Source organism: Nyctereutes procyonoides, unplaced genomic scaffold, assembly GCF_905146905.1.
Source record: "Nyctereutes procyonoides isolate TBG_1078 unplaced genomic scaffold, NYPRO_anot_genome, whole genome shotgun sequence".
Classification (NCBI taxonomy): domain Eukaryota; kingdom Metazoa; phylum Chordata; class Mammalia; order Carnivora; family Canidae; genus Nyctereutes; species Nyctereutes procyonoides.
In genome coordinates, this window is record NW_026575140.1 from 53,654,210 (window position 1) to 53,672,689 (window position 18,480).

The 18,480-nt window shown below is 41.9% G+C and overlaps 1 protein-coding gene across 1 annotated transcript in view; it reads right to left on the reverse strand.

Moving 5' to 3' along the window:
* The window catches only part of DNAH9 (dynein axonemal heavy chain 9), a 325,287-nt gene that overhangs the window by 109,444 nt on the left and 197,363 nt on the right, over nucleotides 1–18,480 (reverse strand). The window contains exons 44-48 of the mRNA XM_055307050.1: nucleotides 14,843–15,005; nucleotides 12,923–13,046; nucleotides 3,957–4,099; nucleotides 3,422–3,583; nucleotides 2,976–3,209 (exon numbers count right to left, since the gene is read on the reverse strand). Of these exons, the coding sequence (XP_055163025.1) occupies nucleotides 2,976–3,209; nucleotides 3,422–3,583; nucleotides 3,957–4,099; nucleotides 12,923–13,046; nucleotides 14,843–15,005 (826 nt within the window). The remainder of the gene's footprint in view (nucleotides 1–2,975; nucleotides 3,210–3,421; nucleotides 3,584–3,956; nucleotides 4,100–12,922; nucleotides 13,047–14,842; nucleotides 15,006–18,480) is intronic.

An 18,480-nucleotide genomic window follows, 5' to 3' on the forward strand; every position in this document is an offset into this window, starting at 1 on the left:
CCAGACAGACTTGAAGAGTAAATTGTAAAGGCAGGGAATTTGTAACAACATGTAGGCCTTTTATGAACATTTCTTCAACCCAATAGCCCCCCTTCCTCATGAGGACTCCTGATCCAGAAGTGAGGCTGAGAGTGGGTTCTGAAGATGCCAGGAGGGGACAGAGTGAGACCCCAAGTCAGAGCTGGGAGTTCTGTGTCAAGAGAAGGAACAGAACAGAAGTGATGTCAGCTGTGAAGCTCTCATCTGAGGCAGCAGCAAAGACAGACCGTGCCACCCAAAGACCCAGCAGAATCAGCCACTGTCAGCAGAGCCAGTGAAGGGCTCACCACACCTTGTGGCTTCACTAGCTGCTTCTTGAAACCACCATCACCACCATCCAGATGGGAAGGAGCAAAAGATCCTTCACAGGGAAATAGTTCTGGACCAGAAAAGTGGCATGCTCTGATTTATATTTTGAAAGGATCACTCTGACTGCTCTGTTGATGATAAACCAAAGATGGGCAAAAGGAGAAGCAGACAAATGAGTTAGAAAGGTACTGGGTTAAGACGCCAATGGCCCAGATCAAGGGAGTAGCAGCATAAAAGGTGCACGGTGGTGGGATTCTGGGCATATCTGAAGATAGGGCCAACAGCAAATTTGTGTTTGGGCACAGGGCATGTGAGAGAGAGAAATTAGGAGAGTCAAGGACAACCCTAAGTATTTGGCCTGATGGGCTATGTGAGAGGTTGCGGTGAAGCAGGTTCAGGTTGGGGGAGACATTGTAGAGTTAAGTGTATTGAAACAATCTAAGTGAGAAGTGTCTAAATCAAGGCATTGAAAACAGGCTTACAGCAAGAGGGGTACATGCGAGAGATAAATAGAAAAGTACAGAATTTGCTAATTCTTAAATGAGACAAGGAGAGGAATGTAAGGTAACTCCCCGGTTTCTAGGTAAGTGAGTAGATGAAAGCAGTACTCATTGAAGTAGAGAATCTTGAAGGAGAAGAAACCAAAATTGATGCCAGGACAGGGGAGGATTCTCCACTAACCACACGCAGGTAGAGCTTGGTTCATCTACGGTATAACCAGTCTTCTTCTGGGATGATCAATAATTGCCAGAGAATAGGGGAGAGGAGGGAGAACAGGGGCTGCTAGGGGTGACAGTATTCTGAGGGTACCATAGGTGGGGGGAGACTAGAAGAGGAAAAAAGTGACAGATGTTAAAAATAATCTGGTAGGACTGCATTCTGGGATTCTATCTTATGCTGTTTCCTAGAAGTTCAGAGATTGAGAGTACTAAAAAGCACTGGGAGAGAAGATGCTACCTTTCTATAAGATGCCAGGTAAACTGCTAGGGCGTTGGCTGTTTGGATCTGTGTCCCTCCATCTGCCCTGAACTTCAGCTCTGGGAAGGGGTGCGGTCACAGCACACAAGGAAACAGAGGAGCTTCATGGATAATTGTTACCTGTCATCAGTAGACAAATACCAAGTTTGAACAGATCTCACCACACCTGAGGGTAAATGAAGAAAAGGAAAGGGTCTTTGTAGAAATACAGAACAAGGAAGAGAAAAGCATCTAGAAGACTAAGAACAGAGCTCTGAAAATGATGCATTACTGAATCTAGAAAAAAACATCAGGAAAGCTGTCTGCCATCATTGGTAGAATGATTTCTGTGACACGGTGGCAGGAAAACAGGCTGGAAGAAAAGAGCAATAGGATGTGTTTGAAGGGGAAAAGGATGAGATGAGGAAGGGCTGTTAGGATATTAAAAATGTAAGAACATAATTAAAATCTTTACTGGACGCACAAGCAGTAGAAACAATATTACGCACTATTAAATTAGAATTGTTGAGGATAAACGTGAGAAGCTTTCCTAGAACAAAGAGGAAAAAAGCCAAAAGGTTGAGATCAATGAGTGAGAACATAATAGATACAGGTTGCAGAGAAGCCATCTAGCAAATCATTGCTTTTGGAGGAGAGGCTAGAGCAGATGAACAAAACCAGATAACAGAAGAAAAATGGCCTGAGTAGAAGAATTCTATGTGAACAGATTGCAAGGGCTCATTGCATCCCACGAAATGAACTGAAATCCTCTGGACATATTACAGTTATGATTCAAGACACTCAAGTGGGGAGAGAGGACAAGTCAGAAGAAGCAAATTCAACAGTTATTGCAAAGGTAAAGCTCTGAAGCAATGATGACAAGCAAAAGGCTTAGAGATTGACAGGAATATGTGATGCCTAAGAATTGATAACGATTTTAGTTTTGTGGTGCAAATGCAGCAAAACTACACCCCCTTCCTGACAGGCTGGCTCTGCTAAAAGCAAACAGAGCACAGAAGGGAGCCATGAAGGGACTGGCAATGTTTGATAGGCATGAGCAGGGGCAGAGAAGGTGCTAGAAGCACCCCCAATTCTCAAGGGAAGAATGGGAAATTGAAATAAACTTGTTCCCTTTGGAAGAGTAAGTAGAAAAATATTAGGAGGACAGGCCCATGGGGGCCTTCTTTCAACAGTCTACCACTTAGGAATATAAGAAGAAATGCAAGAAATGAGACAGGATTTCAGAAATCAGGTTCCAGTGGTGCTTTGATGGATGACACAGCAAGACACAAAGAAGCAAAAGAAAATTGGGATATCTCTACAACCATCTCTCCCAACCATGTATCTCTTTTGGTTTTGAAGATGGAAGGGAAGCAGACTGGAGAGGAAAGGATGTAGCAGAAGAGGAGAGGGGTAACAAGCAAGAGGGAAGGGGTGCTCCAGAGGATTCCATCAGTATGTGAGAGCAGACCAGATTGGAAGCTAGTAGTGTGCCCTTCTGCAGGGAGAGTTTGGCCTTAACTTTTGGAATGGTTTCTGGTGACACCATTGGAAAACCATACATGATTTTCAGGCCTGGACTGTGATGCCTTTGGTTCACTGGAAGGGGCGCTCCCCACCGTCGCCCCCCAGTGCCCTGCAGGCAGGAGCGAGGAGAGACCATCACCCACCTGGGCAGAGGTGCTGTGAAGCTTCAGCAGCCCATTCTCAAGACGCTCCATTTTGGACTTGAGCTCTTTTCTGTTTCTGCGCAGCAAGCTCTGGTAGAGTCTGATGAACTCCAGGAACGATTTGGGAGTTGTATAGTTGTAGCGCTGCTCATTGCTCAGATAAGATTGGGATGTCTGGTTGACACTTGTGTGGACAAAAGCCATGAACTTGCTAATCGACTGCTTGACTGTGGGCTAAGATCGAAGAGTGGGAAATAAAGAGACTGTCTGGACATGAAGACTGGAGGTGATGTTTGCCTCACCTCACTCATTCCCTCCCTACATGGAAAGTTTTGCTCCAACAACTCTCTCCAAGCCCAAACTGGAACCCTGAAACTCTGGACATGGAATTCCTTGTACCTGAGGTGGTAAGGACCCCTTGAGGAGTGTCTTCTTTGCCCTCTCACCTCAATGCCTTCTGTGTTCTGCAAGAAGCGGAGGCTGACAGACTCCAGTGCCTGCTGGGGCCACTCATGGAACCAGTTGATGGCCGTGCAGTTCACAATGGCTGGGAACTTCCTGCTGCGGACTCTCAGCTTGTTCCCCACAGGGGAGAAACAAAGAGTCACCTGAGAAACAGAGGACAGGGAGAACAAAGAAGGTATCAGAGAAGTACTCACAGAGAGACAGATATGGCTTTGGGTTCTTTATTTCCCAGAAAGTTGGGAAACACATCCAGCAGAGGAAAAATATTGTCAATAATAGCCAGGCTTCTAGCCAAGAAATTAAGAATGCTGGGACTGCATGAGGCAATAGGGAGCTACTGCCCTTGGAGCAGATGAGAAGGGCAGCCTTGCAAAATTGCTCAGGCTGAGAAGGGCACTCCACCCTCCCTGCCCACTCCCAGTATAATCAATAGGGATGACTGTGTCCAAAATATCATTAGAGGCTCTCAGGAACCATCTTTGGTCCGCCTACCCTGGGCAGTAAATCCTTCTATACCTTCAGTTGTCGTTGGACCCGATTTATAAAGAACTTCCAGCAGTTCTCTCTGTTGTCAACCAGACCTTGGCTCTTGACCTCATTCTTTACACTGCTTATGATATTTTCAACTTCATCATCAGAGTAGAGGTCTGGGATCTCTCCTGAGAGAAATGGAACACAGATGGGCAGCTTTGGCATCTCTCTGCATGATGCAATTGGACACAAGAGTTTATCCAACCTTGAGACACAGAGCCTGTGATTTTTTGGCCATGTCCCACCACTCTTGCTGGTGGAATTGGACAAACACCACATCTACTCCAAACCCAAGGCAGGGGGAGGGACGATACTTTAAAGAATGGGACAGGGTACATGGTATCCCTTTGTCCTGGGCCAGCAGCTGGTAGCACAAGAGCTTTCAACTCTCTTTACTTCTTTTGCCTAAACTATTTATTTACTAACTACTATTGGTAAAAATTTTGCCTCTGAGGAGCTTAATATTTAGTAGGAGAAATAAAACAGATGTAAAATACCTAGAAGACCACAAGTGAAAAGAACCATGAGAAAAATACAGAAAAATCCACATATCGATGAAGAATGAGCTATCCCTTTCTATTAGAAAAGAAAAGGAGAGAATAAGATTCAGGGAATCTAGTATATGATAAATATGGCATCTTAAAATCAGTGGCGAAAAAATGAACATTTAATTATTAGGAAAGCTAGGATCTGGCAAAAAACTATTTGGATAAATTCCAAATGGATCAATACTTAACTATATAAAAAAAGAATCATAAAAATGGCAGAAGAAATGAGGAAAATACTTTTATTACCTTTGAGTGGGGAAGGCCTTCTTAAGTGTAACTCAAAATTGGTTCTACACAAATCTTAAGATTATTTGTTCCAACTCTCTGAAGAAAGACCCCAAATAGCCAGGGGAATATTGAAAAAGAAAACCAGAGCCGGGGGCATCACAATGCCAGATTTCAAGTTGTACTACAAAGCTGTGATCATCAAGACAGCGTGGTACTGGCACAAAACAGACACACAGATCAATGGAACAGATTAGAGAATTCAGAAATGGGGCCTCAACTCTATGGTCAACTAATATTCGACAAAGCAGGAAAAAGGATAGTCTCTTCAATAAATGGTGCTGGGAAAATTGGACAGCCACATGCAGAAGAATGAAATTAGACTATTCCCTTACACCATACACAAAGATAAACTCAAAATGGATGAAAGATCTAAATGTGAGATAAGAATCCATCAAAGTCCTAGAGGAGAACACAGGCAATACCCTTTTTGGACTTGGTCACAGCAACTTCTTGCAAGATACATCCATGAAGGCAAGGGAAACAAAAGCAAAATGAACTATTGGGACTTCATCAAGATAAGAAGCTTCTGCACAGCAAAGGATACAGTCAACAAAACTAAAAGACAACCTCCAGAATGGGAGAAGATATTTGCAAATGACGTATCAGATAAAGGGCCAGTTTCCAAGATCTATAAAGAACTTATGAAACTCAACAGCAAAGAAACAAACAATCCAATCATGAAATGGGCAAAAGACATGAAGAGAAATCTCACAGAAGAAGACATAGACATGGCCAACAAGCACATGAGAAAATGCTCCGCATCACGTGCCATCAGGGAAATACTAATCAAAACCACAATGAGATACCACCTCACACCAGCGAGAATGGGGAAAATTAACAAGGCAGGAAACCACAAATGTTGGGGAGGATGCAGAGAAAGGGGAACCCTCTTGCACTGTTGGTGGGAATGTGAACTGGTGCAGCCACTCTGGAAAACTGTGTGGAGGTTCCTCAAAGAGTTAAAAATAGACCTGCCCTACGACCCAGCAATTGCACTGCTGGGGATTTGCCCCAAAGATACTGATGCAGTGAAATGTCGGGACACCTGCACCCCGATGTTTATAATAGCATGTTCACAGTAGCCAACTGTGGAAGGAGCTGTGGCACTTCCTTGAACTACTTTATCTGAAGGAAACTCATGCCAGCTTCTGATACATTTCTGGCCTTCATAGTCTGACCACACTAACCCAGGCAGGAGTTCAGTAAGGATTTTATACTAATTAGACTTAATCATTTCAAAGGTCAAAATGAAAAAAAAAAAGCATTATCATGAAAGCGATCACTTACTTTCTTCCCTTAATTGGACAAACTTGATTTAACTCCCATTCATTAAACTATTTTGTAGCATGCATATAAAACACTCTGAGCTATAACTTGTTAAAACTAAGGTCTTATTAATGGAACAACCCCATTCTGTCTCATTTGATAAAAACAGAGGTCAGAGGAAACTCTAAGAAAATGAAATAGTATTTAGCATGTGTTGGGAATTAAGGAGTTCAGAGAAGTTTTAAAAAGAGCAACAACACTCAGATGGAATTGACATGACCCATACTCATCCAGGTTCAGGAGTTGACTGTATTCCTTCTTCTTTCATGTCTATGCTGGTCTGTATTCTTTTTTTTTTTTTTCTCCCTCACGTCTCTGATAATCTGCATTCCTGTCTCTGTTAACTTTAGAGCCCTCCTGCGAGGACTTCCATTCTTTCTTTTTTTTTTTTTTAAGATTTTACTTATTTATTCATGAGAGACAGAGAGAGAGAAAGAGAGACAGAGACAGAGACAGAGATACAGGCAGAGGGAGAAGCAGACTCCATGCAGGAAGCCTGATCCTGGAACTCAGGATCACGCCCGAGCCAAAGGCAGACACCCAACCACTGAGCCACCCCTCTTTGGTTTTAGAACATCTGTAATAGCACAGTCTGTATCCTTTGCCTTTCTATTATTCGAAATATGGGAGACCTAGGTTCTTTTTTTTTTTAAGATTTCATTTATTTGAGAGAGAGAGAGAGAGTGAGAATGAGCAGTGACTCCCTACTGAGCAGGAAGCATGATTCGGGACCCGATCCCAGTCCCCTGGGATCATGACCTTAGCCAAAGCAGACACTTAACCTACTGAGCTACCCAGGTGCCCCAGTTCTGTTGATGTTTTATGTATAACATACTTGAAATGGAAAGTCCAACTATAGTCTATAGGCTAATCTGGCCTGCTGCCTCTATGTGCATGGCCTGGAAGCTAAGAGTGATTCTTACAATTTTAAATGGTTGAAAAAATTAAAATAATAATGCTTAATGACTTGTAAAAATTATAGGAGATTCGAATTTTACTGTCCATAAATAAAGTTTTATTGGTCACAGCAGCAATCACTCATTTACATATTGTCTATGGCTGTTTTCCCAAAAAAACAACAGAGTTGCGTAGCTGTGACAGAGACTATCTGGTCTATAAAACTGAGGATATTCACTTTCTGACCCTGGATAGAAAAACAAATTTGCTACTCTGGTTTATGTGATACCCATAGGGCTAAGAGGCTGAAAGCACCAGGCCATTGGAGACTTTCTTTGTTCTAAGGATGTTGCTGTCTGCCACTAGGTCCCAAGAGCCCTTAAGAAGAAGGTCCCCCGATGGAACGTAGTGCCTCTGATTTGGGAGCAAAGTCTGTATCTTCAAGTTGTTCCTACAATTTCTCCTGACAATATAGCTGCCATTTATTGTGTGACATAGGTAGTTACTAAAAGCAGGGGATTGAACTGTGGAGGGGATTTGGACACGTGACTAGAGGAAGAGCCTATTTAAATATTTGAAAAGTTTCCTCCTAAGGCCAAAATTTGGGAAACATTATTTCTGCCTCCAATTTGTGCCATCATTATTGTGCCCTGATACTTTCCAAGTCAGACTCATCTTCTCTGTGCTCCTGTGGGATTTTCAGAGGCCATAACTGCTTCTGGGGAGAGGAGATCCTTATAGTTTTAGATGGTTCTGTTAGTTGGAGCTTGATGACAAAACAGATGACGCTAAGGTAAGGCTCTGGCCTCATCTAGGTCTACCATTTTTCCAGAACATTTCTCTGGCCTCAAGGGAAAGAGAGAAGGGGAGTGTGGTGGCTGTTTCAGGACCTGTGCACCTCACTCTGCATGCCTGAAAGCCATCTCAAAGCACATCTGCAACAGTGATATCTAATACATAAGACAGCACATCATTCTCATGATATCACACACCTTAGTTCAACAAATTCCTCCTGAATACTAATTATGGGACCAGAGATGTGGTAACTATTGACAATATGAATGATGGAGGGTTATAATTCTATCAGCATTGTTTTATTTCCTAAGTTGGGCAGTAGTTACTTAATCATTTTCCTTTTGTATACCTACATCATATAATAACAACAACAACAAAAAACCAACCGATGACAGACAATATAGTCTCTGCCTTTTGTAAATTTACAATGCTGTTTCAGTACAATGGTGGTGTGTGCTGGCATGAAGTGCTGTAGAAATGTGGAGGGATTTTTCTCACTCTTAGGGGTGACAGTGATCAGTGAGGATGTTCTAGAGAGAGAATGCTCAAGATAAATTTTGTGCTATGGATAGAAGTTAATCCGGACAAAGGAGGAGAGGGCATAAAGCTCAAAAGAAATAGTATAAGGATGTTAAGGAAGTAGTGTGCTATTTCAGAGAGTTAGGAATTACTAGATCATAGAGCAGGTCAACAGCAGGGTATTTTCTTGGATTTTTCTCCTGAGTTTAGTTAGAAACCAATGAAAAAACTATTTTAGAAAGACCTTTTGGAAGCAGTGAGGAGAATGGATTAGAGGAAGTACTGCCTAGGAGGTGGGGGATGAGTTAAGAAGTGTCTATATTTATTGGAGTGTCTGGGTAACTCCGTTGGTTGAGCATTTGACTCTCAATTTTGGTTCAGATAATGATCTCAGTATCTTGGGATTGAGCCCCACTTCAGGCTTTGTGTTCAGCAGGGAATCTGCTTGAGGATTTCTCTTCCTGTCTCTCTGATCCTTCCCCCACTTGTACTCTCCTTCCCTCTGTCAAGTAAATAAATAGATCTTTAAAAAAAAAGAAGTGTCACATTTGTTGAAACAACAGATGAAAAGATCAGTGGTGTAGTTATGATAGCTATGATTTGGATTCAGGAATGGCTAGCTAAGGGGTAAAATGGGCGGCAGTTGATTATCTCTTGGGTAGAGATGATAATGGAGAGGTCAGTAATACAGGAGAATGCACGGGGACATAGTCTCAATAAGTTATGTGGAAATTTAGCACCATGTGAAGGAAAGGAAAGAATGATTATTCATATCCTTTGGCATTTCTGTTTGGTAGCCGGAGAGCCAACCAGGTGCTGATTTAAATTTCCACATCTGTGGTTTGAGGACACATCTGGTGGAGATCATAAGTATTCTCAGGGGACCTGGTGCATGCTGGATGGCTTCTCTTTTTGTCCCACACTTTGTCTTTTCTCTTTCCAGGGAGACTGGGCCAGATCTCCATATATGTAAAGCAAAAATGGCCCATCAGGATTTGTAGTTCTGGGTCTTATGGGAGAATAACAATCCAATAGCAAGTCTGTTATGAATATTTCCAGACTCCAAATTTTCTTTTCTTTTTTTAGAAAGAGAGTGAGTGAGCACACATATGAGTGGGGGGAGGAGCAGAGGGAGATGGAGAGAATCATGAGCAAGCTCCATGCTCAGTGGAGCTCAAGCCTAATGTGGTGCTTGATCTCACAGCCCTGAGATCATGACCTGAGTTGAAATCAAGTCAACTGCTCAACTCACTGAGCCACCATGCACCCCCCACATTCCAAATTTTCATGTGATGGGTGAAGATTACTAACACATCAACTCTGGATCTAATCATTTTAGGATTCTGGATGACGAGGTGATCTTTTCATGTTCTATATACTGACAGGATACTGGCCCACATATGAAAAGGACAATTTGGTTCAGACATGGAGAGGTGCGGGACTTTTTAACAAGGGAGCCCCAGTTGGTTATAAACTATTTGGATGCGCCACATAAAGAGTGTATGATACTCATCTTTGAGTGCAGCACTTACCGACTGGAACACGGGAGCTTAATAAGTGGATCCTGAATATATGAAGAAATGGAAAGTGATTTAGTTTGGGCCAGGGAAGAGAAATGTTAACTTTGGAGGGAAATTTAAACCTTTTGAAAAGCAGAAGGAAAATCCCAACATAAGATCCCAAAATAAAGTGTGAAACCTGGCAGAGTTTGGAAAGGAAGAGACACCACACCTGGAGCAGATGAGGTTGTCTCAGGTTAGACTGCAGTAAAATGGACTTTCTGGAATGTGTGAAAGTTGGAGACAGTTGTGCTGTACTAAAAAGCCAGGGAATGATTCCATTTCCTCCCTTGAGATTAGGATTGGGCCTTGCTGGTTCTGAGTTTGGTTTAAGAATGAAGAGAAGACATATTTTATAAGAATTTATTAAATACTTGGGTTTGATGGCCAGTGTGCATTCTTCAGGAATTATTATAATAGGGCAATAAGGATATAGCAAAATCTGGACTTATCAGATTCAGGAAGGACTAGATTTTCATACATAGTTTCACCAGCAGCTACATGATGCCAAGGTGGGGCTCTGGCAGCCGAGAGAAGTGATTCAAAGATATGTTTCCTTTGTTTCTGATCTGTATGGTCACCCAACTTCTTAGGCAATTATGTACCTTTTGCTAATTAAGCTAAGAACTATACTTAATTTTTAAACTTTGCATGGAGGATTTCTTCCTGTCAATCTGTAATCCAACTGAGAGGCAACTGGCATAATGATAGGTTCTGAAATGTTTGGTTGGTGTCAGAAGTGGGATTGAAGCACTGAATTACCATTAGAGTTTGATTTTTGAAATGGCATCAGGAAATCAAGGAATAAAACAATGAGCTAAAGGAGTGTGAGAGGAAGCCAGAGAGCCTATGGCATCATATTAGTAGAACATGGAGGAGGATATTTTGGGGCGAGAGTTGAATCAGTGGAATACACTCACTGTACCTCTATCTCTAAACTAATAGGACTTATGGATAACTAGAGAGGGATGAGCTCATGGCAAGGTAGCCTGACACAGTGTCACAGTCTGCCCTGTGTTATCCAAGAGTGGAGTGATTGCACAACCCCACAAAATTTAAAAATGAAGGGGGTGGGGAGGTCCTGAGGAATTCCTGAAGCCCTCTCTGGACTGGCAGTCAATTAATTTCTAGCAAATTATTTATTTGACAGGGAAAATTAGAACTAAGATATGCTCTAGTTCTCCCTGTCAAAGTGGCTAAGAACAAAGAGAGGAATATCAGAGAAGTATTACTTCTAAGTTCATCTCCATTTTAATGGGTGTATGTAAATCTTATTTTTATATAGAAGACTTAAAGGAGAAATATGAACTTGAAACTTCATGACCTTGGAGCAAGCTGATTACATTATGCTTTCACTGGGCAGGGCTTCAGAAATTCATTTAAACTTGAGAAAGTTGTCTTCTAAATGAAAAATTAAAAATACTTAATTGATAAATAAAATTTCAATTGGTGAATGCATATAAATTCTGTGTCTCAGACATTATTTTAGGAGAAGGTGACCTGGCTGGAATGAAGCCAACCAAAATACAGAGTGAGGCTGGCAACATGTCTGGTTTTTCCAAGGCCATAAGTTTTTGGAAGCACAATTTTACCTTTTTGGATTGTTTTAGAAATTAAACTTTAGGGCACAAGGTAGGAGCACTGTTGGACACCTCATTATTTAGTAAAATAAAAGATGAGGCAACGTTGTAATAAAATACTGCTGAGGAAAGTGGTAGGATGTTAAGACAGTGTTTAGAATGAAGAAAATGTATTGGGTTGGTGAAGAAAAGGAATAGGAGCTAGTAAGGTAAACTTCCATATATAAAGTAACTTTGTAGTAGAAATCAGTATAATGCTTACAGACAGCACAGTAAGGACCCTGGGACTCTAATCCTCATCAGAAGCAATCCAAAGATTGCACATAGAGCCTGTTAGTACATGATCAGGACCAGGGACCAGTGGCTCTTCATGGGTGATGGCAAAATGACCTAGAGTATAAGCGAACAAAATTTGAAGCAGACAATGATTAGAAGCAGTGACATTGCTAGGGATTGCATGGGATAGACTATGGAGAAATATGCTGTGATCACGGTTCTGGATTTCATAAACTAAAAAGCATCCAGTTAGCCAGTCAAGGGGGTGGACTGTGGATACCAGGGCTTTCAAACGCTGAAAAGCTAGAGGCAGAAATTTTGTTCTGGAACATCTGTGCATTGACTCTGTTCTTAATCCAGATGAAAAGGTAGTTTTGCAGATGCCAAATTTGGTTTAAGAGCAAGGAAAGCATATTCTAGGTTTAATGAATATAAATGCAAAAACACACACCTCCCATTACTGTAAATGCATAATTCAAGTCCTCTATTGTCTTGTACTCTTGGGTATATATACTTATATATATATCAGGTTATGTTTATATATATACATGTGTGTGTGTGTGTAATTTTTTTTACCCAGAATGGTTGACATAATTCCTAAATAAATAAGGATAGTAAAGTATCACAACTGAACTTTCCAATGAAGTCCTATATTTTACTGACAGAGCCCCAGGATGGTTGACAGATTTTTGGAAACCAAGGAAAACCATTTTAGAGATATTCTACATTTTCTATTGCTTCTACTTTGCCTGCATCAGGTTCTGAATCCTTGACTAAATTAGCAGCCTAATATTGCCCTATTGTGTAAGCTTTGTGTGTGCAAATTCGCTGTGTATCTTCTTGCCAATATCTAATATACCTGAAATACTGCACACATTCTAGTTTCTCTCTGTCTTGAATATGGGAAGGGAATAGCACCTTCTCTCTGGGCTCAGCAGACCCTTAACATGTTTTTTTTTTTTCCCAATGATCAGATCTAGTTCCAGTAAGAGAGCCCCAAGATTACTGTCTGTTTGCAATGAAAGGATAAGGCACATCACTGACCCTAGAAGGGTCTTAAAGAACCAGACTTCTATCAGGACCTAGTTCTCTGGATCTTGGAGCACTTTGGGATGACTCTGACTCCAGGGGGAATCTACATTCAAGTGCAAAGGGTTTCTTACCAGATGCCAGGAGATCATTGATGAGCACAAGGAACTTCTCATCAGCCACTTGGGCGTCGGTCATGAGAAACACTGTGCTGAGATTCTTCACCCCAGCTTTCAGACACAAACTGGCCAGGTCCATCTGTAGAAATTATCAATATTAGAGATCTTTGGGAAGATGGACTTATTGAAAGAGGTCCCAAACCCACTCTTTAGGAATGGGACCATTTCCTCATCTACTTTAATGGGAAACAAAGCAAAACAGCAATGGAAAGTTAGGAAGGAGTGCTATTTTGTACTGACAAGTAGGGAAATATGATCTCAATCCCAATAGAGGTGGACAAGTAAAATTAAACATTGATGATCTTTAAATCATACAAACACTGTGGCTCCTGTATGAGCTTCTGGAGCTCCTACTTTGTGCAAAGTAACGGATTTCCAAAGGGACAGAAATAGTCCCTGTTCATCTGTGTTACTTATATCATCATACAAGTGAATGACCTGCCCCAGAAGGCAAGCAATTGCTCTTGGTCTTGACAGGAGAGTCACGTATTTGGGGCTACTGATCCGGGTGATGAATGTGTCTTATGCTAACAGTGTCTTGTGTTCTCATGACTCGCTCCAGCAAAAGCTTTGTTTTGGAATAAAATATACTAGGGAACATGCACACACACACACACACACAAGATCATCTGTTAGGAAATTATATCCATTCAAAATTGCAGGTGGATGAAGTTTTAGGCTTGGATGCCAAGCCCCGAATTTTCCCAGCTTAGTCAATCTTGGTTCAATCTCTCTAACCCTCTCACAAAGCTCAGCCATCAGTCCCTGATCTTGCTCTTCTCGCTTGTACCACTCAAAGCTCATTTTGAGAGCCTCATGCATTTCCTTACAGCAAAGCTTTTTTCATGTCCTATATATAATTCCCCTTTAAAGTTAGTGAACTTCTTTTAATATCAACCGTTCTCAACCTTATGCATTTACAGAATTAGCTAAGATAACGTTTCTCAACTCTCACCGGAACCATCTGGGAGATGCTTTGAAAAGTCTTGATGCCCGGGCCATTTCTCAGACTAGTTAAGCCCAAATTTCTGGAGGTGATGCAGGTGTCAGCATTATTTGAAGGGGATTCTGGTGTATAGCTGAGGTTGAGAACCTAATACACTAATGTCTTAGATCATTCTGTAAGTAGGTAATTCTCATATGCACTATCTTGTTTACTCCTTTTTTTTTTGACCACTGAAGATTGATCTAACATGAAACTCGCATATGACCTTAGATCCAGCCAGTCATTGAGAGGCTGAGCTGTGGTTTCAGAGCAGTGACCACCCCTGGCTGAGAGATTATTAAGCAAGTGGGTAGGTCTGGCTCCATGCTGGCTGGAATTCTCCTAGGGACAGCAAGTGCAGCATCCTGGTGGAAATTACATCAGGACTCCTGACCTTGCCACAGCTGTAGGCAGGCACAAAAGGGAGGGGGCTTCAGTGACCTCTGAAGATCGTATAAATGCCGTTCCCCCCTTTCCAGAGCATGCAGCATGGCTGCTAAGTGCTTAATGTCTGGAACCAGGAAGTGTCAGCTCCCACTACCTGGTGGTTACTGGAACTGTCTTCTAAAATATGAATTTCTTACAGAACTTGGGCAGACTGTCAGAATTCCTTCAAAGTCTACCACAGCTGTGAGGGAGCTGGGTGCTAAATTTGACAGAGATGTGCCTCTGATCTGGTGAAAGCCAAGGCTATGCAGATGGAGCTGAAGTAGCAGAGGTTTTACAAATGCATGCCTGGGTCTAATGAGAAAAGAGACCCTTGTGTCACCAGCCCAAAACTGAAGAAGGGAATGGCCAGTCCCTCATGGGGGGTTCTGAGCAAGGGGAGCAAAGAGCTAATGAAGGGTGACAGGGAGCTGTGGGTGATTGGAGGGGGAGCTGTTTCTTACCTTGAAGTCCTGGATCTGGTAGCCTTTCCGCAGCGTGATCTGGAATACATCCATGGAGCTGATGAAAGCCGCAAGCCTTGTCAGACTCTGCTTGCCACTCCCACCCACACCGACCAGCAGAGCATTTCCCCGTGGGGACTCCAAGATGCGGTTGATGTGACAGCTGCAGAGAGGAGCAGAGGCACGTGGCTTTGATCAGACTTTCCTCTATGAGGAGCAGGTGCCATGGTCCAAGTGAGAACTAAAACCTTGTTTGGAGGCATGTCATGGGCTGAGCAGCAGGAAACAGGAGTTAAATTGTCCCTAGACCTGGCCTCACCTTCTTGCCCAAATGGGTGGAAGTCCCTCCTGCTTTTTGCTAAAAGCCAAAGCTGGTGGCAAGTGAACTAGTGATAGTGGAGGAAGAGTTCATGGCAGCCAGGCAGGACTAGAGGGGACCCTGACTCACCCTCTAGCCTCTCCCCCAGCTGAGCCTGACTCTGTCATACCTCCCACAGCACTTTGCCTCACCTACTTGTGGTTTTAGGCAAGACAAGGGGGCAAGAAAGAGAGAAAAGTGACGAAAAAATTCAAGGGAGGCCAAAGAACCAGCAGGAACAGAACTATTTGTTCCTCTAAAGACAGAAGTAAAATTCAAGTCAGCAGAATAACAGCAGAATAACCCTGGACATTGATGCCCTTGTAATGAATGTAGGTTCTTGGTGTCAACCTATAAGACACCCACTTCCTTGGCTTCTGGATTCATCCCGTTTTAGCTATATTTGGCTCTCTCAGTACCCATATTCCTGCCCAGCAATGAGGAAAGATTCCCAGGCCCTGGGCTTAGACTACATTCTGCAGAAGACCCTCCACCCCCTGTCTCACCAAGCCTTCAAATGCTGTTCCTACATCAGGCTATCCATAGACTCTTCTCCAGGTTCTTCATTCCTCTTAGAGCTATGTATGTACCTTATGTAAAGTAACTACATTCTTTATAAAAATAACTCCTACTCTCTTTCTTTTCTTATCTTAAAAACAATAACTGGGCACCTGGGTGGCTCAGTGGTTGAGCGTCTGCCTTTGGCTCAGGTCATGATCCCAGAGTCCTGGGATTGAGTCCCACATTGGCTCCTCGCAGGGGGTCTGCTTCTCCCTCTGCCTATGTCTCTGCCTCTCTCTGTCTCTCATGAATAAATAAATAAATAAACCTTTAAAAAAACAATAACTACTCATCTCACAAAATACAGAAACACTTATGATTCTACTTACTGGACAGCAATGAACACAACTGACGTTAACTCTATGCCCTTCTGGACTTTTTCCTAGAGTCTGTGTGTTTACAAGTGTATATATGTGGGTATATACACTTATTACATCTGAAAATTTGATATATATCTATCCTATTTTCAAAATTGTGTTCACATTGTATACTAACCAGTGTTTTGAAATCACTTTTCCATTTAGCAATATTCTAATATTTTCCTACACCACTGAGTACTCGCTAAGCCATGCTTTTAATGTGGAACAACAGAATAAATTCCTTGTCTGCAATAGCCTGCTATTGGATATTTAGGTTGTTTCCAACATTTTCCAGTAATAAATAATGCTATGTAAATATTTTTCGTTCTCTCTGTCATCACGTCCACAGGACAGATTCCTAAAAGAAAAACTGCCAAGTCAAACAGTAAGACAATTTGTATGGCTCTTGATACATATTGAAAAGCTACCTCCCAGAATGATGGCACCAATTTATCAACTTCTTGGGTAGATTTGATCAAATGGCGGGTCTAGTATTTTTTTTCTTTTTTTTTTTCGGGTCTAGTATTTTGACCATGTTAGATTGTGTGAGTTTAATTAGAATGTGTTAAGTCAGAAAACTTGGAAACACATAGCACAGTGATCAAGCCACGGTGAAGAAATGGATAAGGGGGACAAAATGACAGGTGTCAGTGACCTTGGAATTGAAGAAATGAGCAGAACAAGAATGCGGGTGGAGTCAAACAATCAGAGTAGAGCATACATCTGAGATTAAACTGTGTAGGCTACAGTCCTGTGTCTGCCTTGTGTTAATGGTATTATGATGTCAAATAACACATTCACATTAAGCAAAAGGCAATTGGTGGATAGAACAACTTAAGGGCAGTTATACCAATTTAGAGGAAGGGCTGGGGTGGGGTGGGGAGAGTTTGGATGAGTGGGACTTGACACATCAACAAAATATGAGCATGTAGGCTGTTACAGGGCTCCTCTTGACCTGTGGCTTGAGTTTTCTTACTATTGCACATTTCTGACATACACTGGGTCTGATATGACTGGGTCATAAGCAGAATCAGTAAACTAAATGTTTGTGGGTCCTCGATGCCTCTTCTCTCCTGTGAGATATATTTGCTACTAAGAAGGAAACCCCAGCAGGCGTGCAGTTTAAGTCAATAATGCCCACCTACTAGCAGGTAGGAAGAGTCTGGGCCCCACTCTTGTTAACACCGTGTCTTACATATATTTTTTTAATTTTTTGCCAATTGAATGGTTGAAAATATGATTTCAAATTTTATTTCTTTGATATCTAGGGAATTAAACACATTTATGATTAAGTATATATTTTTTATTTTATTAATTTCCTTTTCATGTCCATTGCCCTCTTTTTAAAGAAGTTTTATTTATTTAAGTAATCTCTATACTCAGCATGGGACTTGAGCTCATGACCCTGAGGTCAAGAGTCACATGCTCCTCTCTGTGCCAGCTAGGTGCCCCGAACGCCCACTTCTTAACTGAACTCTTCTAGATTTGTAAGACCCCTTTAGGTGTGTTCTGAAACATCCCGCCAATTTGTCACTTTCACCTCTTAGTTTTTTTTTTCTTTTTTTTTCTTAATTTTTATTTATTTATGATAGTCACAGAGAGAGAAAGAGAGAGAGGCAGAGACATAGGCAGAGGGAGAAGCAGGCTCCATGCACCGGGAGCCTGATGTGGGATTCGATCCTGGGTCTCCAGCCAAACCGCTACACCACCCAGGGATCCCTGGGTGTGTTCTGAAACATCCCGCCAATTTGTCACTTTCACCTCTTAGTTTTAATGTGTTTTTGGATGTGTAGAAAATTCTGGCTTTCTGGATTTAAAATTGTAAGTCACTAACTTTTTGTAGTGAAAATTAATTCCCCTAAGTATTTAGGCATTATTTATTGACCTATGCTTAGTTCTTTTATGGTTTTACTTTTCCCCTTTATAATTATTTAATTGGGATACTTTGACTCTGTCTTGTATCAGATAGATTTACACTTTCTCTGGCTCCCTTATTAAATCCTAATTTTGAGGCATCAGGAGAGTGTGTATACTCATCTTGTATCCTCTATAGTCCCATCACATTGAAGGTAGGTAATAAATTTTGGTTAAACTGAAACAGAACACGTACCTTATAGTCAGCATCACATCTGGGAGGACGTACACAATTATACATTATGCTAGGAGAAGGACTCAGCAGTTTTGTGTCTATATTAGGGGGTGCTGGACTCCAAGGATAAAAGAGAAACTGAGGTGCTAAGGCATTCGGGTTCTCTTTGGAGGAGAAGTTCACCTGGGTTCTCTGGGCCACCCCACACCCTCTCTATTCTGGAAGGCCTGAACTCAGTTTAACACGGTTCCTGCTATTCAATATCTAAATG